The 27,056-nt window shown below is 36.1% G+C and overlaps 1 protein-coding gene across 3 annotated transcripts; it reads right to left on the minus strand.

The window, feature by feature from the left end:
* Positions 1-2,354: 2,354 nt before the first annotated feature.
* On the minus strand, positions 2,355-25,336 carry LOC103702179 (probable ATP-dependent DNA helicase RecQ). 3 transcript variants are annotated; one of them, XM_039124456.1, is made up of 20 exons: positions 25,133-25,336; positions 24,685-24,797; positions 21,744-21,819; positions 21,523-21,665; positions 19,102-19,188; positions 16,936-17,055; positions 15,577-15,784; positions 13,219-13,304; positions 12,714-12,945; positions 11,787-11,907; positions 11,393-11,529; positions 10,546-10,654; positions 9,208-9,250; positions 8,877-9,048; positions 7,189-7,259; positions 6,974-7,067; positions 5,535-5,774; positions 5,218-5,427; positions 2,717-3,070; positions 2,355-2,617 (listed from the first exon to the last, which is right to left on the minus strand). In XM_039124456.1, exons 1-20 carry the CDS (start codon positions 25,148-25,150, stop codon positions 2,492-2,494), a joined length of 2,760 nt encoding a protein of 919 aa, XP_038980384.1. In that variant the 5' UTR covers positions 25,151-25,336; the 3' UTR covers positions 2,355-2,491. The 3 variants fall into 3 exon arrangements, with proteins under 3 accessions (XP_038980384.1, XP_008782729.2, XP_038980385.1); XM_008784507.4 differs by having other exon boundaries at positions 2,357-2,617; positions 16,972-17,055; XM_039124457.1 differs by lacking the exon at positions 25,133-25,336 and adding an exon at positions 22,842-22,995 and having other exon boundaries at positions 2,357-2,617; positions 24,685-24,781.
* Positions 25,337-27,056: the final 1,720 nt, after the last annotated feature.

The following is a 27,056-nucleotide window of genomic DNA, read 5'->3' on the forward strand; positions in this document are numbered from 1 at the left end:
CGCCTATCAATCCAATCGAACGACTAACTTTAAATAAATTTGGATTTGATATAAACGAATTTGGTTCACAAATAGATCAACTCATCTAGACATATTTATTAAATAGGTTGGATTTAAATTTGATCTTTGAAATATTTAATCCATTTTGATTTTTTTAACAATTAGGTCGGAATATAATCTAATCCATCTAACTTATTTAAAATATGTTTAACCAATTTCAAACTTAGTTTTTTACCTGTTTAACTCAATTCGTTTAACATGTTTTATCTGTTTAAATCTATTTAATCCGTCAAAAATATATTTAATATGATTTGTTTAATAAATGGATTATATGAAATGGATCAGAATTATCTAGTTAATAAACAAATCAGTTTCAGATCTGAAAGTTTAATCTATTTAATAAATAAATTAAATTTAGATTGATTATTTTTTTTATCCAACCCATATCTAACAATTCAATTAAAGGCCATTTGGCAATTAAGAGAATGGGAGTCGCTTCCTTGTGCACCGTGAAAGGTGTACGGGTAAGGAAGCTGGGTGGTGGTGGGCATCGTAGTGGGGCTGGAATATCCGGAGTTTCCTATTCCTTTTGCTTTCGCTTCTACGGCAAAAAGGTCTAAAGGTCTCCATCGAAAAAAATAAAGAGAGTGTTTTTCTAAATAGATATTTGAGATTTTGGATGAAGTGTGCACTAAAATGGACCAAATTATAATAACAGGAAGTAAGCTGGGCAAAATTTAATGCATGTTTACTTATTTATAGATTGTTAGGAACATGCATGAATTGGAAGTGGTGTAGTGTCACGTGTACCGTAAGATTCTGATGAATTTTGAATCTTCTCATATTTGCATGGCAGCCTTAAGGCATGCTTGCTCATTTTCAAATCTTTTTATTGTCATTTTAGCTAGTGTAAGAGAAAGATTCTTATTGAATTTCAAATGTTTTTATATTCGTACTTCATGACAGGAATAGAAGGGTTAGTCTAATTATGATACGCAGATAGTTTCAAGAGAGACTTCCCGTTCTTCACGTGTTTTAATATTGGAGGTTGAAAATACAAATATTATAAAGCTTAAAATAATCATATTTAAAAGATATTATGACAATGAACATACGTTGAACTACGGCTTGTTCCATTGATCATACCCTTCCTACTAGCAACGAGAATCTCTGGATTCAAATATTAGATAGGGCAATCCAAATATTGGGATCTAGGTAATTCTAGTACAGGTAAGGGCCTTGCATCATATTATGCCATGCGGGTTTCGGCAAAGGTTGTAGTTTCTCTCATATTTCTCACATCTGTCCATCACCTTCCGAACATATATTAGCTCGGATTTATCGATAACCTTTCTCACATAATTTTTTATTAGGATATCCTCTCGTTCATCCAGCATGTTCATCATCGTCATGGCTCTCTTGCTATTGCAATCCTTCTATATCATTTCCACTCTTCTTTCTACATCACTTATCTGCATTTAAATGTATAACACATGCAGTTCCTCCAATCGTTATTTTTCGGAGACAATTTTTCTCATGTAGTCCAAATTCAAATTTCCGCCTCATCAATTTTTTCAAAAAGTATATTTTTCTCAACGTTTATCCGAATCTGTAGTCCTCTCCATCATGTCAGCCAATTTGTCAATCTTCTCATTTTCTCTGTTATAGAGATTGTTTAAATCATAATGGTCGGTATATAATACTTTCAGTTGCATCACAGAGAATTATTATTTTTAGCAAATGCCTTCGGTTAGACTGTCAACTATTTTACAGGATAATAGTACAAACTATTTATATTTTATATATTTCAGTCAGAGACACTAATGATCAAAAAGGGCCATACTCCTAATGCAAAGTTAAGATAAAATGACAACTCGTCTCATTTAGGGCCCTTAATCCGCATCTTGTATGAAGGAACACGTGGTTGGGGAGAAAGACTCCCTTCAGTAGAAATTTCCATTGTGCTTCAGAGAGGTTACTAAATTCTCCACCCTTACCACCAATCAATACGGACATCACTTTTACATTAAGTACCGGCAGTAAGACTCAACAAACTTATCATTAGCAAGAGCACAAGATACCATCCAACCACCATGTTCATAAAATTTCCAATAATGGCGTCTGTGACTTGATTCCGAATATAACCCACAATTGCCGATGACAGGGTAAGTTAAATTGATCTATGATCAGTGGCTTGCTGAACAGAAGTGATGTACCGCAGAGGCCAATGACTGAATTGTGCATGTCTAACTGAAAAAAGGTGATTGCTCTAGGTACAAAAATGAAGTGGTTGGGCAAGGCCTGTTTTATGCAAGATTATTGCGTACCTTAATTAGCTTCAATGAGGACGTTGCTAAGAATGGAATATGAAGCTCGATATTGCCATGTACATCAGATGATGACTTAGATTGTAGATACAGAACATGATCCTTCTTTGTCTCGTTCAACACTTGTTCCCAAGTGATTGCATGTTGTCTAAGGTTATCATCCTTTACATGGCTCGGTACAAATCATTCTTCTTAAATACCAAAAACTCACCTTCAAGGTAGGCTAACAGCCTGACCACAGTGTCTTTGTTTGATCCTTTGAAGTGCTCTATGACATCTGATAATGAAACCTGCAAAATTACATTAGTAAATTACATATATGCTCATTGTTTAAAGTTAATTTAAGTAATTAAAAAAATTCCAGTTTGGAGAATGGGAACCAGACTCACCCCATCTTGGTTTCTAACCCACTCCAAGGCAGCACTCTCGGTCACCTCTAAATCATCATTCTGTTTTTCTTCTTGTCCATGGAATGTGTGTAGCTTTTTCGCAAAAGATTCAAAATGTAGAGGGTTCTCCATCCGTTTACAAGCAGAAATGGGATCAGTCATACTCTCCAGGGAATGAAATGACGCCTTTTTTCTGATGCAGGCTTCATGGACACTACTTTTCACTTCTGATTTGGCAACATCACATGATGATGGTGATTCAGGCACCATGGTCGAAATTTCACCAGTAATATCTTCTGCTGATCCACCAAGATCTTCCATTGTCAAGAGGGTCTTGATGTGCTCATAACTTACCTACAAGCCACACATGCTGTTGTCATAGCCATTAGAGAGAAAAAAAGGCATAGGTGCCTTTTCAAGGCTCCTCGGATCGAGGGCTGCAAATGGCTAGGGTCAGAATAGGGCATGCTTCAGCCCAACCTAATACGGTTTCATGTTCGGGTCTTGATATTGGCCCAGACCCAACCAAATAAATGATTGGGTCAGATCGGATTGGGTCCATGGAAAATATTTTAGACCCAATGGGTCATTCCGGTTGGGTTGGGGTTATGTATGGCCTAGACCCTACCCAAAATAGTTAGGTCCTGGTTAGGCCCGGACCAGGACCTTGTCTAGATTTGTTTACTAATTCTAACAAGAATTCATGAAAAAATATTCTGCAACAAATTTCATAAGAAGAATAATCACAATGCAATTTTTAGAATCATCAATAGCACCTTGCTATGACTGCTAAATTGTGCCATAAATTTGCAAACTATCATTGTATAATTGGCAGCATCATAATTTTATATTGCGCACCACTTTAAGGAATTTGATTTAAAACAGACATACTGGTTCAGATGATAAAATTGCTGAAAGCCTGAGAGTTGTTACCAATGAGTGGGCTGGGACCAATAGGTGCAGCTTTGCAGTTAACCATTGTGGGGCCTCCTACTGGCTTCTTTCAGATTTTCATTGTCAGTGCTTCTTTTGGTCAGTTAAACAGGAAGCATATGGCATTTCTTCAGTAACCAGCATTTTGGCTTAGGCAACTTCTAAGATTTATGAGAATAGAGATAGGATAGGCATGCAGACAAAGAAAGGCTTATTGATGAAATATTTTGAACCACAAAGAGCAATTTTGTCATTCATCAATGCACCCACCAAAAAAAAAAACTTCAGTTGAAGGGCAATCAAACTGTAAGGTGAAAGAAAGTTTCACATAAGGTATCACACATATGGAATGTAAAGGCCGTATATACAAGATAAATATGAAAAACAATTTCTGCCAAAAATCTCCTCTCATAAAGCACCATATCTCTCATAGCTCAAAGCATGACAAACAGGCAACTTCAATGGATGCCATTTGACAATATAATGACTGAGAAATGAAATTAAAAAATCCAAATTATAATCAGGTCTATTAAATGGAACAGCAAAAACAACGGCAGCATATTGGTTTGTGTCAAAAAAAGACAAGGCAAAAGCTGACACAGAAAAGAACTCATTCCATTTGTCTAGCATCAAAAAATATCCAGGATTAACCAGTAGAATTTATCAACTTAGAAATGTCATAGCAGAGATGTACATACCTCAGTCTTGCGACTTGGGTCGGGTGGTGGTATCTTCAACTGTTCCTTTGTTAACGATCTACGATTTCAAATTGGGAAAGGGGAGAGAGATCCAGAGCCCTCAGGACTCGGGAGTGGATAGTGACTTTGAGAGGCAGGTTTGGGACGTTGCTGGATGCCAGATTTGTGAAAGAGACTGGAACATGGAGGAGGTCAATGCCGCCGGACGGCCGGATCAAGGCAAAAGTAAGATGGATTTCAAGGATGCCAGCAATCTAGGGCTTCGAATTGGGAAAGGATAGATAGATCTAGAGCCTTCAGGACTTGCAGGTGGGTAGCGAGGGCAAGACCAGCTAACTTACCTCCTTTTTATTTCATGGGTGAACAGGTCAGGTAACTAATAGGGAGACCCAGTTTAGACCAGCATAACATATGGATAGGGTCAGGTCAAAGTCTAGAAAACCCAAAGTCAACCTGGAATATAGAATGGGTCCAATTTTTTAACCCGACCTAGCCCTACAAGTCCTCAAGAATAAGTTTGACCAGGTATCAACATATCGGATTAGGTTGGATCATGGGTCAACCCGACCCATTTGCAGCCCAACTTGGATCTTCTTGTGTCTTTTCAGGGCTTCTTAAATCTTCTCTAATTTTGTTCTATCCAGATCTTTTCACCTAGGAGACTTTTATTTTGTTTTCTTTTCTTGACTTTTTTTCCTTTCTTTTGCCTCAGACACTGGTTTATATGAATTGAAAATTGAAATTAATTACTTGGAAATGAAATTTTTACAACAAAATAAACAAAGATGAATACAATCATAAGCATCAAAACAATATGCAAATTTGAATGGCAACATGCAGAAAATAGTTTCTAAAGATACAAAAACTTACATTTTCAGGTAATTCCTCCTTGATTGGTTTTAACCTATCCCTCGATCCAATTTTTGTAATGGCAGAACGAATTTGTGAGATTATCTCAGGTGTTAGGCCTATTTCCTCACAAAATCTGGTCCAATTGATCTCAAACCTCTCACGAGCAGCTTCAAGGATGTAACCAACAACTGTCTGTACTTTTATAGGAGCTGATTTCCCAGGCGAATTCTGAAAAAATCTAAGAGTACAATTTCAACTACAAAAGGTTTATCATGTAAAAGGTCATTAAATAGTTCAGCACCTAAAAGATTGTTAAATACTGAAAATTGACATACAGCAATTTTTTGCAATGAAAGTCCAGCTTGCCACATTTGCCATGCACCAAACTTGGCTGGAGCTAAATTTTTCTGAGAGTTCGGATACTCCTTCACAGTGACAGCAGCAAGTCTTCTCTGAGAATTTGGACACTCTGCGGTAGCAGTTAGTACTGTTCCTTCATCCAATGAAAGGTTCAATTCTTGTGATAAGTGACTGATGTTCTGAAGAAAACTATCACCATACTTTTTCACAAGGTGCTACATGCAGAAAAGAAAATGTTTAGATGCATCAATAAACTAACTCGATATACAGATTTTGCCAGCATATCGTTTCAGTTTGGCAATAGTGGATACAATTGCTAATATCTTGGAACAGGAATTAAATGCACATTGTACTGATACTCCAGATAGGAAAATCAGATAATATTCTGTACCACCACCTAATTAGACTCTGCATGACACTCTACAAGCTGATAGCTAACATCTTAGTCAATTATCCATATTGAATGTTGGATCAACTGAACAGCAAGGAATCACAACCAGCTCTCTCTCACTGAAAGCTTCATACCAGGAAAATATGTCTTACCAAACAGAGTTACAAACCACAATCCCAGTTTCTGCCCTTTGACTTAGTGATGCCTAAGAAACAGGCCCATCAGAGCAAAATAATAATAAAAGAAGGGTATATACTTGCTGCAATAATGGTCTGATATGTTTTGCTATACTGAAACTAAAGAAGCTAATTGATTACCTTATACCTTCAATACTCCCCCTCAAACCAGAGAAAATTCATTATGAAAATGAAATTAAAAAATATGGCATTAAGTTGATCCAGCTTCTCCCACAAATATTAGCTGACCACTCTTTTGCAAATGTACAGAAGAGATACTTATTAATCATCTTGCCAAGCAAAAGCTGAAACCACTTTAATGTCTTGAAACTCCAATGTAAGGCATGATTGTCTGCATTACATGCTCGACAATCACAACAGGATCCATCGAAGTTCCAAGTTTTGATTCCGGTTTCTAAATCATAGATTTTAACTCCTTGTATAGGAAATTTGGGTAAGATTATGAATTTAGAATAAGATTATTTATAACATGTCAGACTGATGTGATCAGGTAGGTTAGTATGGCCATATATGAGAAATTTGATTTAGTAAATTTTAAAAATATCAATATAATAATTCAAATTATTAGGAGTTCTTTTCTTGTAATGAAGTTACTGATATCCAGGACACCATGACCAGGAATAAAAATCCTTAATAAGTTAGCAATAGTGGTAAGTCTGAACAGGTCAAAACCATCTCCAGACATGAAAATAGATAGGTTCTATTTGCATCTCAAATAGTGTCATTTACTCATAAAGCTAGCATATAAATTAACCGCTGGATAAATCACTGCAATGCATAAGAACCCACATCAACATATAATTCTGTATCCAAGTCATCTAAATACCTGGTTCACACCATCAATGTTTGCGAACCTAGCTTTGGTGGATGGCCTTATCTTGGCTATCTTTTTAATTGCTTGATCACCACATATAGCATATCTGTCAAATAGGAAATTCCAAAGAAAAACAAATGAGAATAGAGTCATTGTAATAAATAATGAAGCATCTAAAATGGTACTAAATATATAAACCAACAAACATCATGAACTAGTTGACTCACGGAGCAGTTCCATCATCTCTGGCAAGTTTCATTCTGATATCTAAAAGCCTGTGGTAGAACTTTGCCTCTGCCTGAACGAAAGAAAAATCATGCATAGAAAAATTCAAAATAGAAATAGATGATGAGAGTCACCATTCACAAGTATCGGTATCGAGATAATATCTAGATCTAGGATATGGTTGGAAATACATGGTTTGTCTTTGGACAAATAAATGTAAGCAACAAGCATGATAAGCAAATATAGCGTACAGTTCTGCATATGCGAGATATTTTTAATGTGCACAATGGGCAAAGACCTTTCGGAAGCATGATATCAGCTGTCATTCCCAATAAAAAGAGGGCATGGGTTGAAAAAAATCTCTTCTCTAGTGATGTCCTAAGATGCTCAAATCCCTAGTCATGTATACATAAGAGATTTTTCTTCGAACAACCAAGGAAACTTGTTACATAGCAATCTCTACAGAAAAATTATATATGATGAGAGATCACTTAAATTGTTGCTTCAAATGAAAACAAAATGCACTTGCAAGACCATGCAAGAGATTGATGACCCAGTCAGAGCTTCTCCCATGTAGAGCATAAGCACTATGTAGATGAAGGGGTTGTTTAAAAAGTCATACAAAATGGGAAGCATAATTGCCTTTTGCTAAGTTAAGAAACTTCCTGAAACAAAGAACTAATAATTTCAAGCTAGTCTAGGCACCCAAGTAAATATAAGAACCCAACCTGACGACCTAGCAGAAAAATAATACTTCATGTCTGGAAATTAATCTAAATTACACCTCTCATGTAACAAACAGAATACATGAGAAAACAATGTGTTTGCACATCATTTATCTTTTGCAACTCACGAATCCAACACTTAAATTTTTATACACAGCTTTTATGTTTGTGTCCTGTTTATTCAGAACTCTACAATTCATGAAATATCCAAATTGAAGTTTTATAAACTAAGCCTTTTCTCACTAGCATGTATTGCAGTGTCAAGACAGATCATCATTTTATCAATCTTTTTAATCCATTCGAAAATCTGCTAATAAGCCAAATTGATCACAGAAGGGTAGTTATTTATCATCACTTATTCCCCCCTCATTACCAGAGCATGCCTTATTAGATCGATTCCAACATACCAGTTCCACAAGTTCATATTATTTTATTCTCAACAACTTGCATAAAATAACACTTTCATCTGAATGTTTTCTGAATCTCGTCTTAAGGGTCCATTAAATTACAGCTCATCTTGTTAGGACACTATGCTGGAACTATGCTTTCTAGTTTACCAAGTCATTGTCATATCCCACTGCTATTTTACCAAGTCATTTGTTAATACTCAGCACAGTTGAAATATAGGTGAAGTCTGCAACAAGAACATCCTTTGAAAGGAAAAGCATAAGAGGTTTAAATGCAAATCAGATAACAAATAACATTTGAAAAATGAGAGCAAATTAGTTCGGAATGGGTAATGTAAGCAATAAACTTTTCCATGCATCAAGAGAACCCCCAATAAATTACAATAAGCAGAGAATATTAAATCCATATAATTATTGCTTTCAGAATTTCTGAAGTAATAGTTCAACTTCCTTTCACAATTAGGATATTATAATCCATCATTCACAATAACAGTGGCAGTAAAGAAATAACAGCATAGTCTATGCACAAAGTAGCGATTTTAGAGATGACTACTTGACCTCAGAGAATCCTTCACTTTCTAGAGTAGCAAGATTTTGAAGATCTCCAACTTTACTCTGTGGACCTCCATGTTCTTCCTCATCAATCATCTCACTAGTCAGTGCCAAAACCAGTGGAGTTTGATGCACAGTACTTGCAGAACGGAGAAACTGTAATCCTCTTAGGCTGACACTGAAATCATTAAAACACAGTTAAGGAGTGTCAACCCTTGATCCCTATCAATGTGTTTCACACTATATTTAATGTTTATTGATAAATGTCTCAGAAATATTAAAAATATAGAACAAGGAAAGAGCCAAAAAACTAAACAAAAAGAAAGATCTTGAGCACCTCACAAGTCTATATGAATCCTGAATATTGTCCTTTAAATAATCTGCACAGCATTATAATACTTTCTGTAAGTATCACAAAATTTTCCTATAAAAAATGATACATTATACTTAAATATAAAAAATCAGAGAGCAATTAATGATATTTCTATTGTTTAAAAGCAGAGCCTATTTTCAGTAATTTATTACCTAAAGTTGTATAAAAAAGGACATGAAAAGAAATGGTGCCAAACTGCCAATTAACAGTCTTTTTCTGGAAAAAAAATCCAATACTTTCAACAGTCCTCTCTTTATCAAGCTAAATCTATGCATGGAAGGTTCTAACCATCAAAAAACCTTATGCCAGCTACCCAGGGCTGACTATATGTATCCATAATCAAAATGTTAGCTCACAATCCAAATCAATTTCTAGTAATTCCATCCAACCTTGCTACCTAACTGCAAACCCTTTTCTAGATTTGTTTAAAATGCCCTCTTCATCAAATAGGCTTAGGCACAAATGTTGGAAATATCTTACTTGCTCATTAACTATCAATACTTCATGGAAGTTACATATGACTTTCCTTTAACCAAGGATCTAAATCTCGAAGATCAATACTATATAGATGGCCAGCCAGGGACAACCCACAACCTAGAGTATTACACCTTGATACAATTTTTTGAAAAAAAAAAGATTCAAAAAGTATACCAAGTAAGATTTGCCGGACTGCTACCGGGGCTTGTATTGGCCGGCAACTGGTTCGGTATGGTACCAGTACGTACCGTACCAAACTGGGTTGTACTAAACTAAGGGGAGGGAGAGGGAGAGGGAGAGGGAGGGAGGGGCTTATGGAGAGGGGGAGAGGGAGGAGACGAAGAGAGAGAGGGATAGCTCCAATACTTAATATTATTCCTCCGGCCCCCATTTTTTAAGAGGATGGATACAATCTCTGCATTGACTCCAAAACTTGACTGAGTTTCAATAAGTGACACTCATGTGAAGTATCACTAAGGAAAGATAAGTTAATACTACATTTTGCCGGACATGTTGTACAAGGCATGCAACAAAAAGCAAAATTACGTATAAGTTTCAACATTTGAAGTGTCCAAAGGTCATTTAACAATGCCAAGCTCAAGAATGATGTAAGAATTTAGAATGAGACTCATGAAGAACTAATTCTAATGGAAGTTAGAGTAATAAAATGATAATGAAAAGAATAATTATATATTTGAATACCTAACAACCAGATAGAAATGTTGATCATTGCTAGAGTAAACATTCATTTGTTGTACAAAGAGAGTAGATATATATTTCCAAGAAAACCAGTTAGAAGTATTAATAAATGCTTATTAATGATACCATCAGCAAGAAGTAGAGCAGCAAGTGCTTTCCACCAAGTGGCTGAATAATCTTTCCCAAGACCATGCAATGGAAGCTTGTCAAAATTGTTATCAAGTATCTTCCTTGACTGAAGAGAGGAGACAGAACATGAATTTTAGTATAATACAATTCTCATATAATGGTCTAAGATGGAAAAATCAAAACCAAATAAGAGCCAATTTGCCCAAAAAATTGATAAAAACTTATAAATATTCCTAACAACTTCTTTAAGGTATAATTTGAAAAAAAAAATACACTCATTAATTACTTGCAGAAGCACTTGGTAATTGGTACCCAAAACAACAAAAATTATAGTTATGCTTGGTCCCCTAAGTTCTAATAGCCTACAACATGCTATAACTAATTGTATTGACTTAGGCCCGGTTTAGTATTGTTATGGGTAGTAGAGCTTTTGATTTGTAGAGCTTTGAGAAGTAAAAATCACTATATGTGTACCTTCTGCATACATTCATTTGTGCAACTATAGTGAAGACCTTCCTAAACCCACAAATGATAACTTCTGGATCATGTAGATAAATCAGGAAAACAATATTGTCTATGGGATAAAAAAAGAAAGAAAACCATAAATCTGCATCAACTAATTAAAGATGGGAAATCGATAGGCTTGATTAAATTAGCGAGTCAGGAAACAAATAAACAGGCATAAGGAAGCCATGTTACAGGGAAGCAAAATTAAACAACTTTAAAAAGAAAATGCAGGAAAAAAGAAAAACAGACTGCAAATCATGTGCGGAAATTAACCAGAAGAAATGAAGAACTATAGCAAAAAAGCATGCTTCAAGTGTGAGCAACTAGAAAATAATACATGAGATCCACGAAGAACATCGATTGGCATATTGAGGCCCCATCGACCGCCACAAGATCGTATACATGATAATAACAAGAATGATTCCCTTGACAAGTCTCTTTCCCTTTTACACCCGCTGCAATTATCACAGTTACCTGCAGCTCAAAACCTTGCACACTTAGGCAAAAGCTAAACCAAAAGAAAAATATTGTGAAAGCAGGCATTCACATGCCAATGTAATAGCTAATAAAAAATGCAGATAAATATAAAAGAAATATATGATAGTTGAGATTTCACAAATTATTTACAAATTACAAATATAACAGTAATTCATCAACAAGAAACTGCACACTCCTAAGAAGATAACATGTGCCCAATGTGTACATAGCTATGGATAGCAAGGGAAACATACCGCAGTCATTTGTGTTTCTTTCACCAAAATACTGCAATAAAAACTTCCTGCGGCAAGCGGCCAGCATGCAATATTTTTCTGCTGCCCTAAAGGACTCCATAATAGCTTTCCTTTGATTTTCCTACTCTCAATCAATTGAAAGATTATCAAGTTTTGAACAGCAAGAGAAGCCTTAGCCATCTACAAATAGTGCGTGCATGAAAGTGTATGCATGTATGTTAATACGTACATCTATTTATATACACCATATACTATACATGAGGCATAAAAAGAGGAATTTACACCCCCTCAACAGATTCAATGATGAAAGAAACAAAGTTTAAAATCCAAACTGATTTAGGGCACAAGTTCTAAAATACTTATAAACAAAATTTCTCATGTTCAAGAGATTTTTTGCCTAGCATAAAACTGTTGAAAAATAAACGCAATGCATTATGTTGTGCCACTATAGCAATTACTGTGGGATAAACTTGATGAATAAGCTAAGATATCTCCAAAACGTTAACTTTTTGTGTATATTATCGCATTCAACAGTTTTGATTTTCGTCTTGCAACTCTGATCATTGAATCTGGCAGTGGTTGTAAACTCATCTCTTTACACTCCTTGTGTAGTATTACGATCTCCATGTTCATAGATATACGCACGTGAATATTAAATCTTTACAAAATGAATAAACAACTCCGGAATCAAAGATGGACCATTCATATCAATGTCTGGCTCACGACTTTGATATACATATCAAAAAAATCCTAGAAACTAAAAGATCATATTTTTTTTGGGAGATCTCTAACCTATGCACTGAGTGGGTACCAAAAAAAGGATGGCGTCCAATGTGCTAGTCAAAATATAATGCTTGAAAATATAATCAGAAGAAATCAGGATCTTACAATGAGAAAACTAAATCTTAACAAGGACAGAGTACATACAGATTGTGCTTCTGCACAGTAGAAATCCACTTTTGCAAAATCACTTCTTGAATAATATAACCAGCAGATTGAAGTCAATCCATCTCTACCACAACGCCCACTTTCCTGATAATATGTCTCTAGACTTTTCGGACAGCCATAGTGAATTACACACCTTATGTTTGGCTTATCAATACCCATACCAAAAGCAACAGTGGCAACCATTACTTGGAGCTCATCTCTGATGAAGGATCTGCAGAACAAGAAGTAGAACTCATCATTCATAAACACAATTTCATTCTTTTTCACATCATGGTGCAAAGCTTCACATACAACAAAGCATACAAGAGACCAACAATCGCGGACATTTGGAAGCATTCACTTCCCTCCAATAGACTTCTGAATATATCATAGAATTACTAAAAAGTTATCATGGAATTATAAAAATGTTTCAATTTCCTATGTTCCATAGAAAATCTAACAAATCACTGATCCAGAAAATACAAAATATCCTGTAGAAGAACACCTGTGGGACTCTTCCCTAGCTTTACTGCTCATTTGACCATGATATATACCAGACTTGATTCCAGCATTCCTTAATGACTCACAGATCTGGGTACAAACAGGTAAAGGTTTATGAATATCGTGATAGACCAAAGTCCATTAAAGAAGTCAAAGAACCATGAAATGCAACCACACAAGCTTAAGCCTTAAAAAATCTGTATGTTAAAAAAATATAAATACAGATGAAAGTTTCTGAACAGATCTGAGCAGCATTTGTAAACATAATGTGATAAAGAGAGCTCAGCATGTGCATCTAGGATTTACTTGTGAAAGCTATAAATGCAATTCCAGCTATAAACTGCAGCACTATAGTGAGTAGTGACCACTGAAACAAAATAGAAGAACAAAGAGCAATAAAGCTTCTTCAGGTTTAAACTTGATTCCCATTTTTGACAGTGAAGTAAAAGAACACAGCATAAAGTGAAAACATTTGGTGTACAATTTGGCTTGCTAGTATGTATGGTAAGCAATGTTGGCAATGGTTAACATAGAAACTTATTGCACAAGGATAAGCATACATAAGTAATCGGGAAACTTGTTCCAATTAAATAGGACCAGTCTTGAATTATTATTGGCAAGTGACAACAATCTTATCTGATTATTTTTTTTCACTATAGCAGTAAAGTACAAAACCAATGATAACGATGATGGTTATAATGTAGATGACAGATGATGAGAAAAGCGGTTAGCCATAATGACATATCTAATTTATTATCTCTTCTAATATAAAGCAACAAATCAACCAACATGTTAACTAGTATATGCTAAAATGAACCTAATACAGAGAATGTTTGAATTTCTTCAGGAGAGAAATCTAACAAGAAAGGAATTCCAAAAATGTAATGGCACTAATTATGTACCAGATAATGGTCAGAACACACTCACAATTTATAATGGTTTGTTATTCAAGAAAAGATGTTAAAATAGATGAGACATGTATAGTGTTTTTGAAAAGCAAGTCGCTGATGCTTTCTGAGCAGGCTTCTGTTTTGGCGGGAAGCTGTATGTAATAACTAGGCAAACCAATTGCCATTGAGCTATTTATTGTAGCCTGAAAGCAATCAGGATTGGGTTAATAGTAGTTAGGAATATCTAGACATATGTGACAGCAGCAAGACTGCAGCTTCCATTAAGAGCAGGAAAGAAAATGGATGTCTGGTCTGAAGCAGGCCTGAAAAATCTTGGATAGCAGTTGCAACTTGCAAAAGAGAGCTGGAACAAAATTAAAAGTTAGAAAGCATTTTAGTAGAGTCTCCATTTATTGTGGACCAGCCAACGAAAGGAATGAAAGGTGGACATGTTTCCTAAATTTGAGCTCAATAATTTTATCAATGATGGTAATTATTGTTGTGCATATCATGTAAAACTCTCAGAGAAAAATGTCAGAATGGTAGCAAAACATGCAAATGATCCAACAGGGGCACAACAGACCTGACATATTCATCAACAACAAGTTATAGCCCTCCACTGAATTGTCTGAGTACTATATATAAGTGTATAAACAATTACTAGCAGTGGTCCTTAAACTCGGAACAAATCAATTCGCAAGTTTAAGAGTCTTTATAAGGAAGTCCACAAGGCATTTGATAGTGGATGTAAGGAGGTGATAGCATAACAGGTTGCTAATATATCAAGAGTGTAACTAAGATGATCCTCTCACCTTCAAAATCAATTATAGGCCTTCTAAATTCAAGATTCAAACCACTGAACATAATCTACATTATAAAAAATGCCTAAAAACCAAAATTCATATATTTTGGCAATTTCTAACCTAATCAGAAAGTAGGTATCAAAATGGACGGTCTTAATTGCAAGAACTATGTTTTATTATGATGTAATCATCAAAATCTAGTGAATGTAAATCTACGCATCTTTTAAGATGTGTAGGTCATGATCTATAAAAGTGGATTTTCAATTTATACCGTCTCACATATTTTACTACATCAGTACAATTGATATCATCCAATTTTGGAACAGGCTAGATGATTAGTACAATGATTACTGCATATATGGTTAATGGAGACTCTGTTAACATATTATGAGACTATGAGTAAACATTTTCTTGTATCTTGCCATTACTGTGCAGAAAATTATAACATGAAGATTCTACAGCATTAAAAGAAGACATTCTGATGTTTAAAGAAAAGACTTCTTATTATGTATCTGTATGTTTGTGTTCTTTTCAATCTAACTGTTTATATATTTACATACAAGTATAGAAGCCTTAAGAAGGCATACAGATTTAATATATTTAGAAAGGATACACAGATAGAGAGGTAAATATTAAAGTGACATTGATAAAGAAGACAGGAAGACACACCTGTTCTGCATCCTTAACAGTTGTACAATATATGATAGTTGAACCAGCATTAGCACTGTATTTTGAAACCTCTGTTACAAGCTCATCCAAAAATGACTGAGATCGACTGAAAGATTTAGCACCGTAAAAAAGGTTTTGACGGTCAAATGAGCCGATAGCAATGTAAGGGTCATTCATGTTCAATGAGCAGATAATGTCATTCCGTACCCTATAAAAGTTAATGTGAGGTTAGAAGTAATAACTAATAAGCATGACAGCATTAAAGAAGAAGAAAAAGAAGAAAGCTCATCAAGAAGGTAAAACATTCACAAGAACTATGAAAGGTATTGTCATTCATCGGAAATGCAAAAATCGTTTCCTATCAGCAGAAAACTTGAAAAGTAATATTTTCCAGCAAACTAATACAAACAGGTCAACTTTTTCAAGGTTTTAATTTCCTCTGGGAGGGATTTAGAAACTTTCCACAAATATTGCCAACAAAACCAGAAATTCCGGTTCATGTTCTGCTAAAGTGCTTATTTCCAAGCACATCAGTTAGCAAGTTCATCTCCAAACACTTAAGAGGGTACATCAGTTTATTGGTTTATCTAGAACGAGAATTGGTTTGAGAAATAAGATGAAATGAAACCTCATGGTAGCTCAACAGTGAAGATCACATGAAGGCTCTGTACCATGTAAAAGAAAGAATGCAACTTGATATAAAAGAAAACAACACATGTAATCTCATTTATTATTAACATCGACTCCAAGGGAATAGCAACATGAAAGAATTCGAGGATTAAATTAAGCAATTGGAGAAAACAATTCATATTCCAAGATGCAAAAATAGGTATGATGAAGGTTCACCGTCTCGGTACCAGACCAGACCCCATTACCGGTACTATCCTATTATAGTGCCGGTACGCAATACGATACGAGATAGCAGGTACTTAGTACTATACGAGACTATGTACTGGTTCAGAAACGGTGCAGTATGTCTGGTATGGTATGATGCTGGTCGATACGGCAAACGTTAGGCATTATAGAATGCAAGCCTAATGGTTAAAATAATACCAATACAAACAAGGCTAACTAGAGGGATCAACATGGATCATCTACCCAGCATCTCCACAAGAACAAGAGTAAGCGTTTGTATATGTGTTCCTGCACAAATAATATTACACAAACATACAAAGATACAAGGAGCAAATAAAATGTCCAAGGATGCATTATTGGACACAAAATTATCAAAAAGTAAATACTGAGTAACACCAATATTCCCAAGCGAAAACAAGACCATATTGCCTTCAGTATAAAGTATAAACATAGATTGATTGCACATCATCTAATGAGTAATGCCACAAATAGTATTAAGACTACCATGAAAATAACCCTTGGCAAAATGATAATGCATACTTCTCCGTGGCTGTGGCAGTTAAGGCAACAAAGGGGACACTTGGAAGAAGGCCACGTAATGTATACAGCTGCTTGTATTCCTTCCTGCATAACAAAACATATTTAGAAATTATCTAATAAGGATCTGGTAATTCTTATAGACACTAAGAAAGAAGTTTAAAGCAAGTGAAAAAAAATAAGATAAAAAAGGAATAACAAATTTCTAAATCATGACTATCCAAATAACTAAAATAGTATATATAAGGGTATATCAGAATGAGGGTGCGAAAGCGAGCAAAAACCAAGATTTATTGAAACAAAAGCGCACTCTATACACCAGCACACTATCAAACTTCACATAAAAAGGTATCTGCATTGATATACTAACATTTAATCAGAATACCTAGTATCCATGAAAACTTAAAGAAAAACAAAAACTAAGCTTCCAAACCTAATGATAATAACAGTATGTCATGTTCACTGAGAAATCTCATCAACAAAGGCAAGAGTATACCGGATGCCAACACTTTCACTAATGAAGTTGCATAATGAATTAATACCATAAACTAGAGTCACTGGATCAGATAATGACTACAAAGACAATCGCATGATATGGAAAAATGATATGGAAAGTCTGCCAAGATTATTGCCACGTAGTCTTCCATCATTTACCAAGCATCTGGCAGAATAATATGGTGTCCGCCAGAAAAAGCAGCAGTCACATCACCTAGAAATTACTTAAAATACTTAAAGGAATGTGGTTGTATCATGTATTTTGACCTATAGTTTTAAGAACAATGTCACTGATGTGTTTTCCAGCATTACAAACTTTTTAGAAGATGATGATGAATTTGACTGATGACATTTCCATCCAAACTATGTAGAACTCTATTGCTAGTTTAGTTTTTTTTAAAGTATATAGTCATCTGTCTCATTGATATATATATATATATATGAGAGAGAGAGAGAGTAAAGTTAGAATGCTAGCGAAAACATTTCGTCCCAAATGTTCCCTTGCAAAATCAACAAAGACCTTTTAAAAGTGAGAGAATCTACACCCCTGATCATAACCTATGATGTACAAATTCCCTGCTAACCATAGATCACATACTGAAGCCACTTACCTTTACAGCAAGTGCATACAAATGCAGACTTCTACAGCATGATATCATGCATTAATTTGATATGCAGTTTAGATTTTACAAGCATCCAAATCAATTAAATTTGGCTTTGCATGTTTTAAGATGTCAAAATCAAGATCAATTGTCTGGATTCCGAGATAATATGCCCCATAAAATAGTTCAGCTCACCAACTATATTGGTACCATCTAGTTGTGCCCCATTGTTGCATATAGTAGACATCCAAAACACATGACACCTGGCTTCTGAGCAATTTAGGTATTGTAAATTAGATCAATTGTATGAATTTTCATTTTAAAAAAGCTATATTTAAATTTGCATTGGAAGCATTCAGGGCTACATACTATCAAAGGCATTTTATTTCCATCTCCCTCCCCCCCCCAGGCCCCAAAAAAAAACACACACACACCAAAAATTAAGAAAGAAAAATGAGCCCAGTCTTTGTTAATTTTTCTACAAAAATTACCAGTCTTTTGTAAGGAAATATACATTTTAAAATTCCGATGGAATATTAGTGTGGACATTAGAAATTTATGTATGAATATATATAGCTACCTTTCCCATACCTATGTCACCTTCCAAACTCAAAGTGAATAACTGTTAGCCCTTTTCTATCAAAATTTTCATTTGCTTGTACCTATATACTAGTGTGTGCACGTGCGCATGTGTGTCTGTATATGCATGTGTCTAAGTATGTGTATGCATGTATACGAATCTACATCTTATAATAATCAACCTTTTCAAAGATGAGCTAATTGGGAGGCGAAGGATCTAACAGATGTTGGGCCATCTAAATTACCAAGCATTCTCTTAGTCCCGAGCAATTTAACACTAGCAAAAGTCGTGAACAACAAATGCTCTAAAAAAAATTGTCAATCATTAGTAAACACTTCAATTTGTAAGCAATATTCATCCAAGGTAAAAACATGACCAGACAAATGGCTAAGTGTGATGAAAAATGAAATTCATATGATGCAAATTACATAGATAAAATCAAATTGAAAGAACAACCTGAAGTCATGACCCCACTCTGATATGCAGTGTGCTTCATCAACAGCCAACAAACAAATCCCCACACTCAACAACTTAATCCAGAACCTAGAAAAGTATGAAAGCATTAATTATGTAATAAAAGCAATTCAACATAAACAAACCAACATACACGCACCTATACACGTACATAAGCTCATGCACACTCCCACAGACACATGCACGCAGGCAGATGCTTGTTCAATCTTATTCAAAACAAAAAATGTAAAATAGAAACCAACAAACATAAGTACTTCAAATCACTTATGCAACTAAAAATAAATTGAAGTGATGTTAACTCCTTTTATTTTTTTTCATGATGCAGGCCTTCAAAAATGCAAAGTCAGAAACTAGATAGATTTTCTTTGCTGAGAAATAGAAAGAAGGTGGGAATACATACGTTATCTATTAACAGAAAATCTAAAAAACATGGGGTTCTTTGAATAGAAACATGGAACTCAAAGTGTAAAATCTATACGATTATATATCCATGATCAAGCAGATAAAGTGCAATATCTATCACATAAAAAATTAAAAAACACTAGCAATCATGATTAATGCTTACTCAATGATTGAGTAGATGATTGCAGAGCACGACATACAGAAGAAACCGAAAGTAGATACCATGCCTTTGCACGCAGAGATTCTAAATCAATTTGACCTACTGGAAGTAGATTGGCAGACTTGATTTCCAAATAGGTCAGGGTGAGATTATGATCGGGCTTGAGAAGGAAGTTAGATTTCAAATTTCACTATTACAAATGCATGTCCATTATCTGATTAAATTTTGATCTTCCAAAAGGTCATAACTATGTTTAAGTTATCATGTCAACCTGGAGTTACCAAGCTAAAATGGATCTACTGGAATACACTGACCTCTAGTAAATGGGTGTGCTTTCATCCAGGTATGAGGCCTCGTGCATGTGATAGCGGGAAGAAGAATTTGTAAACCATTTTATATTTCTTTGTCTTAAACAAAGCTAAATGGCTAAGGGTTACGCAAAACCAAAGATGTCAACCCCTTCAATTGTTAAGTTTTAACAACCTATTATTATGTTATGTTTGGTTGCAAAGTGGGGGAGGACAAAGGAAAACGAACAAACAAATTGGGGAGGAAATAGGTGAACAAAAAGCTTAGGAATAAGCATGCATACCACATGCCAACAAAATTACCTTTTCAGAAGATGCATGATTTTAAGAGGGGTAAAAGTTATCACACTTCTTTTTTTTTCCAAATCTCATAAGAACTCCCGTTTTTAGTGGAAAAAATTCCAAATTTCACCATCATCACTGCCCACCAGTGCATCATATTGCCACTACATCTGTCACTAAAACTACCATTATCACCACCAAGTATTTTACCATCACTATAACCAAAAAAAAATGCTACTTTCACCGTCATTGAGATCGCAGTCAGTGCTGCTATATCTACCAAAATCACGGTGTTACCATTGCAATGTCTACCAAAATCATGGTGTTACCATCATATTTAACATAGCAGCATCTGATTCTTCTTTATTTTAGATTATTATTTTATCTTAGTTTCCACAATACTGCCCAGTACCACCATCATTACCACTATGAACGAATGCAATGTTTTCTTTCATGTTCTTTTCTTCTATGGAAAAACATTGGAAATCCTAGCTTTTTTTTTTGCTTTGTCCCCATGGGTTTCTCTTTCCCTTACTCTCAAAAACAAAATAATATCACATAAAGGCTATGCATTATTATGGTGCTGTACTGTTGGATAAAAATAAAACAAGTGGTGTCAATATGATACTGGTACCAATGTTAGATAAAATTACTATAATGTCACTACATCATTGTGCAGTCAAATAAGTTTCACAAGCTTGGAAATATGATCCCGAAATGATGATGATGATGATAGTTGAGGCCATTTCTATGTTTAAGTACTTTAAGTACTAGTTTTGATTTTGTCTAACTTGTGAAGCATGATACGTTGCCAAACATGCAGCAAATTGTTTAGACCCCCTAATCAACTCGACTAGATTATATTCTCATTATAGATCATCTAAAGGAAAACCTTACTGATAATCATGCATGCAGATTTCCATTATGAGCACTTTATTTCATGTGGCCCATATTCCTATCATCACACCCACTTGAAATAGCTTGATGGGACAGACCAACTTGTTAGTCATTACTCTTGCAACAAACCTCATCAACACCACAAACATGTCCAGTGCCCCAGAAATCATATTCAGCAACATTCTTACAAACATCCTCGAACACATTCTTTATACCACCAATACTAGGCCACTAGCTAATATTATTTATTGATAAGAAATACTATTTCAAAATAACAAAAACCATAATCACCATGAAGATGAAAAAGGCCTGCCAACTTCTAAATCTAAACAGTATATGATGGCAAGTTTTCACCTTGAAGGAAGCAAGCAGGCTTTCTCTGGGGTCATGTACAGAACATCAAAGCTACCACTTTCAGCTTCAGACTGAACAGCTCGATTGATTTGAGTACTTCCAAGATAATCAGCCTTGATACCCCGTTGTTTTAGACTCATGACCTGTCAATTAGGTAACCTTAGAGAAAAAAAGCATAGTACTTTTTTATATGAAAATGGCATGCAGAGAGGTTCACATACCTGATCCTGCATCAAGGATAGAAGAGGGCTAATGACGATAGCAGTCTTTCCTCTAACCAATGGAGGGACCTGATAACTGAGACCAATGATTGTCGAATTCATTAATATCTTCTAGAACACCCTCATGTACTAAAAAGATAATGCAATGAAGGAATTAATGATTGCCAAAATATAATTAGCAAAATAGACGCTCAAGCAGAGAGCGTTTTCGCTCTGTAAAATTTAAGTTGTGAAACTAACAAAATGCAATGCAGATTGTATCCTCAGTGAAGAGTAACTCAGTGAATAACTCAGTTATAGAAAGAGTAACTCAGTGCATTGTATCCTCGACCGGTTGTGTTTCAAACAATTAAGCAAAATGGGAGACCAACTAAGCAACACCATACCTCATCCAAGGATATGCTGACTAGCATATAAACAAATCTGACAACTGATTGTATATAGATGCTATGGCTGAGGAATTCAGAACCAAGTTCATCAAGTCAAACTCAGTTATGCCACCAATCTAATGATGCCAAAGCCACCATGTACTCTGAAAAGCAACAATGGGTCTTGTAATCATTACCAACTCTCCATCTGAGACTGATAACTGTTCCTATCAAGGGCAATCACCTGCAGCCATGCAATTTTATCAAAACATTCTTTGCCAGCCAAATTTTGGTTATCTCCCCTCCGGACCCTCCAACTCCAATCATGGTTGTCCTGTCTTCTCTTATTTCTCATCCCTTCTCTCTTTCATTCATTCTTTTCTCTTTGCATTCTTATTTTTTTCATTCATTCTTTTAAAAAAATCATTAAAAAAACTCGACTTTATCTCTTTCATTCTCTTCTCTCTTGCACTGAAAAAATCAATCGGTTGCAAGAAAATTATCTCTCTATCTATTTATCATGATCCTTACATATCATCACTTCTCCTTTCTGTTTTACCATGTGGGCAAGTTAGCACATAGTCTCACCTGGTGTCATTTTTAACCTCTATAATTTAAGACCACAGATGTGCATAACCATGTGGTACAAAAGAAATTTGACTCTAAAGGCTTGCTGTACCTAAAATTGTGTCAAACTAAAATAAGTTAACTGCAGAAACTAATAAGACACCTGTTCTTGAGTTCCATGCAAAAGCCACATCAATTTGCTTCCTCTATGATCATCTCATCCCAAAAGCAGTGACGAACATCCACTTAATGTTCCGTCTTGGCCAAAATGGTACCTTCACATAGCTGAATCAATCTTGGCCTTGATCGGTCTTCCTCTGCGATGAAAAGTCACTAGATCCTTTGTCAAACAGGGTTATCAGACAAATAGATCAAAATATTGATTCCAGATGCATCATAAGCACTTCAGCTTACAGAAATAAATAAAATAAAATTCAAAGTTCCTATATAAACTTCACTATTAAAGCAGAAACAAGACTCCTTTTAGAGCCTTTATAGGACATCACTGCCCAAGATTATCTCAGCAAAAAAAGAAAATATTGCATGATACATTCATAGACTTTAGAGGGAACATTAAGTCCTCAAATAGGTACTTTCGCCAGTCTTCGTGGCACCCACATATTTGTTGTCTTTCTTACCTATTTCTTCTCTTTGCTCTTTATATCCTTTATCTTCTTTTTCCCTTCTTCTTCTCTCATCTCTTCCTTCCTTTTTCTCCTGCTCCTCTTCCTCCTTTTTTTTAACCTACTCCTCTTTCTTTCTCTCACTCACCCTCCTTGAGTTTAAAAAAATGAAAAGGCAGAGAGCCGTGCCCCTCCTCCCACCAATTCCCTACTTTGTCTTCTTCATGTAAGCACAATCTCTGAACCACATTTTAGTGGACATCAGCACAGCCTAACATCATGAACCACCTCACTAGGTACACGAGTTGCAAAGCAAAGGTCTTTGCATATCTGCCCCAGAAGCATCTATATGACATATTAAATATGATAAAATAGTAAAAATGCACTATTCTAACTGTTATATTCTAACAGAATTACTAGTATAATTGGATGATCCATTTCGTATGAAATGTTGAAGTATGATCAACTAAACAGGTTTATTACTATAATGTTAACATAAAAATGCTTATTCCAAGATGGGTTAGAAGAATTACAAAGTGGGTGTTGCAGCAAGAAGCAAGATTTTAGATCAGGTGTGACACCCTAGGTAGAACGTACAATATATTGATCAACAGAGCAAGATAAACATCCCATGGTGCATAGCCTGAAAAAATCTTGACCGTCCATGAAAATAAGACCAGAATAAGCAAGAGGCCTCCTTAAAAGCTAGGATACTGACCCATCCACACAAAATGTTGTAGGGAGACAACTAGCAAAAAGGTCTCTAAAACTAGTGGCACACTACCATAATCTTGGATCTGATTCTAGATCACATCAAATGTAGAACCTTTTGAGCATAAGACCAAAAGACATTGTACTTCTTTTGTATAATATAAAGTTTGACATGAGAACTACCCCGATGGTGTTCATGCGCATGTGCATATCTGCCAGTGTGTGTAATAATATCTCAAATAGCATTCTAAGCGCAGCCAAGGAGCCCAAAACACAACCAAATTGCTAGACAATGGCCACATAACAACAAGCAACACATGACACCAGATTCCTAAATGAGATACCATCTAGGGTACAACTGAACATCTACAAAAACATGATGATCTCCGGAATTTTTCTCAAAAGAATGATGGCTTAGAGAGTCAGGTATCTATCACAACAGCACGATTAGACTTATATGTTCTAATCAAGATTCTTGCAAAAATACAACGAACTCGTCTATAGGACTAGCGACCTAAAAACTGCGAATACTGTGATCAATGACTAAATCTACAGGACAATCAGTTGTCATGGCAAAGAGAAACAAAGCAAGATCTATATTTTCCTCGTGGGTTAAATTTAGGCTTGAAAAAAAAAGAAAACGAAAAAGATTGGAAATAAGGCTTGAGTTACCAGAGAGATTTCCCGCTTCCAGTAGCCATAACCACCAAGCAATCTTGTCCATCTAGGATCTTCAGAATGATCTCCTTCTGATAAGGTCGAAACTGGGAATATCCAAAGTATTTCTGCGATCAAACACCAAGAATGACGGGAAGAAAAAAGGAAAAAGATGGGGGGTGCGTTGGTTGCGGGTATTATTCACTTTCTTGAATCCGAGAATCGGATAAAAAATGAAAGGAAAAAATGTGCGAAAATAAAGTAAAATCCGATTAAATCTTAAGATTCAGCTTAAAGCAAGGTTTTAATAACTTTCGTCCGATCAAGAATCAGCGAAAGAAAATGAAATAAAAGAAAGAAAATAGGAGAAATAAGGTGAAATCCTATTGAATCGAAATGAGAGATTGAGGGGTGGGATCGAGCGTTCTTTAGAAATAGGGTTTCTATCTTGATTTCTACTTGCCTTGAGAACTAACTCCATCGCGAGGGTTTCTTGCGCTCGAGAGAGAGAGGGAAGAGCACAGGAGAGCCGTCGACGGGCGAGGCCGGGGGGCTGGGGGGAGCTTTTCGCCTGGAAATGCACGCCGAAAGCACCGCGGGGGGAGGGAGAAAGGGAAAGATGGGGAGCTCCCGCCAAATAATTCCGCTTCAATATCGAAAGCCTCCAGAATGCCCTCGAGTCTGAGTCTATTTCCGTTATCTATATAGCCAATTAAATCGGTGAGTTGGTGACCGCTGTCATCCCGAGGGGACGATCGAAAAGCCGTTATGGTCGAGATATAAAATAACTGCCGTTAAACACCGTAGCGATCGTTGTAACGATTTGCGATCCCCTCCGTTACATTACACATGTCATTAAACCTTCGAGCAATTGGACCATGAACATCTTATCTCTTAGGATCTGATTAGGGTGAAAATCTAATGGTATTCATGAGTTTGACCAATACAATAAGCAGGATGGCAGGATTATAAATATAAACCTTGACCATCTTTTCTTTTTCTTCTAACAGGATTCTGGTGATCTTCTTTGTTGCATTGGCCCAATTCATGAACCTCCTAAAATTTTCAGTCTAGCCGTCTAAACAGGCTTTTAATGTTTCAGTCCCTGGCAGAATTATAAGGGGGGTATAGGAAGGCCTCCCTAAAAGCTTCTAATATTATGCTAGAAAGAAACTCGAGCACTATAATCCTGAGTAAAAAATTTGGCAGCCAAGACCAAAAAGCCAGTAGTACTACAAAGCAGAATGTTGCATTTGCGGCAAATCATATGGAACCTGTTATACATGTACATGAGTCATCTATTCCTGCATGCTAGTTCGTCAACTTCTTTTGTTCGAACTCGTATTGTATTCACTCCAGGACGACGTAAATCAATTGTCATATTCCAAAAAAAAAAAAAAAAACCGTGTTGGTTATGATTTATAGAAAAACTCAAGATTCTAATAATCGAGAAAAAGCCTAAAAATTATAGCAAGTAAAGCAATGGGAAAATTCTGGTGAAACTCCAGATATAATCAAGAGTTATATTTCTTTTTTTTTAGTATTTCTTAGAAAAGGGAGTCGTACATGTTTTGAAATGTTGGACTTAAAAAAAAAACTCTAGTGGACTTTTTATATAATGAAATATTAAAATAAGACGATTCAAAACTAAACCGAAGTCAAATAGAAGAGTTTTTATTGCGGTAACAGGGAAAAGATAACTGATTGGGGGGGGGGGGGGGGGGGTGCCCAATAAACGCCAATTCGCCCCGACTGATCTTGGGACGATCGCTTCAGTAGTACGCCCCGACTCTCGAGCTCGGGGCGCTTCACCGAGCACACTTCGGAATCCGAGGAGCCGAGCTATCATCGGCGCCCGTCTAGCCGACCTCGCCAAACACATGATATGATCTCTCAACGGGATCAAAGTCGTTAACAACCGCACCCATGCGTATACCCACGCCCTCCTACGTGGCCGTACATTGCAACGCTACCGCGCCACGCTTCGATAGCTGGCCCTCGACAGTCAAAGAACAATATTATGACTACTTCGGCCATACCTCTGCTACGACTGTTGCCACCTTGCCGTTCTCAAGAGCAGACAGCATCACACGCCATCAGCCAGCCTTAGATGCGCGCCATTTGACTCAGAGCCACCCTCCTCTCATGATGAGGGCGAACAATGCCTCTACCACCTGGACCTCTCCACTAGGACTATAAATAGCCCGGTCAAGTAACTTCTAAGGGACTTTTGGCTGGACCCAATTGACCCCACTCTAACTTGATCGTCGGAGGACCCTCACCGGAAATACCGGTGAGCCTTTGTACAGGTTCGCCGTCGCCGCTTTCTCGACGACGACTGGCCCCTGTCTTCATCCTCCAAACGACTGGCAGCTTTCTCGACTCCT

This window comes from Phoenix dactylifera, chromosome 3 (assembly GCF_009389715.1).
Source record: "Phoenix dactylifera cultivar Barhee BC4 chromosome 3, palm_55x_up_171113_PBpolish2nd_filt_p, whole genome shotgun sequence".
NCBI lineage: Eukaryota > Viridiplantae > Streptophyta > Magnoliopsida > Arecales > Arecaceae > Phoenix > Phoenix dactylifera.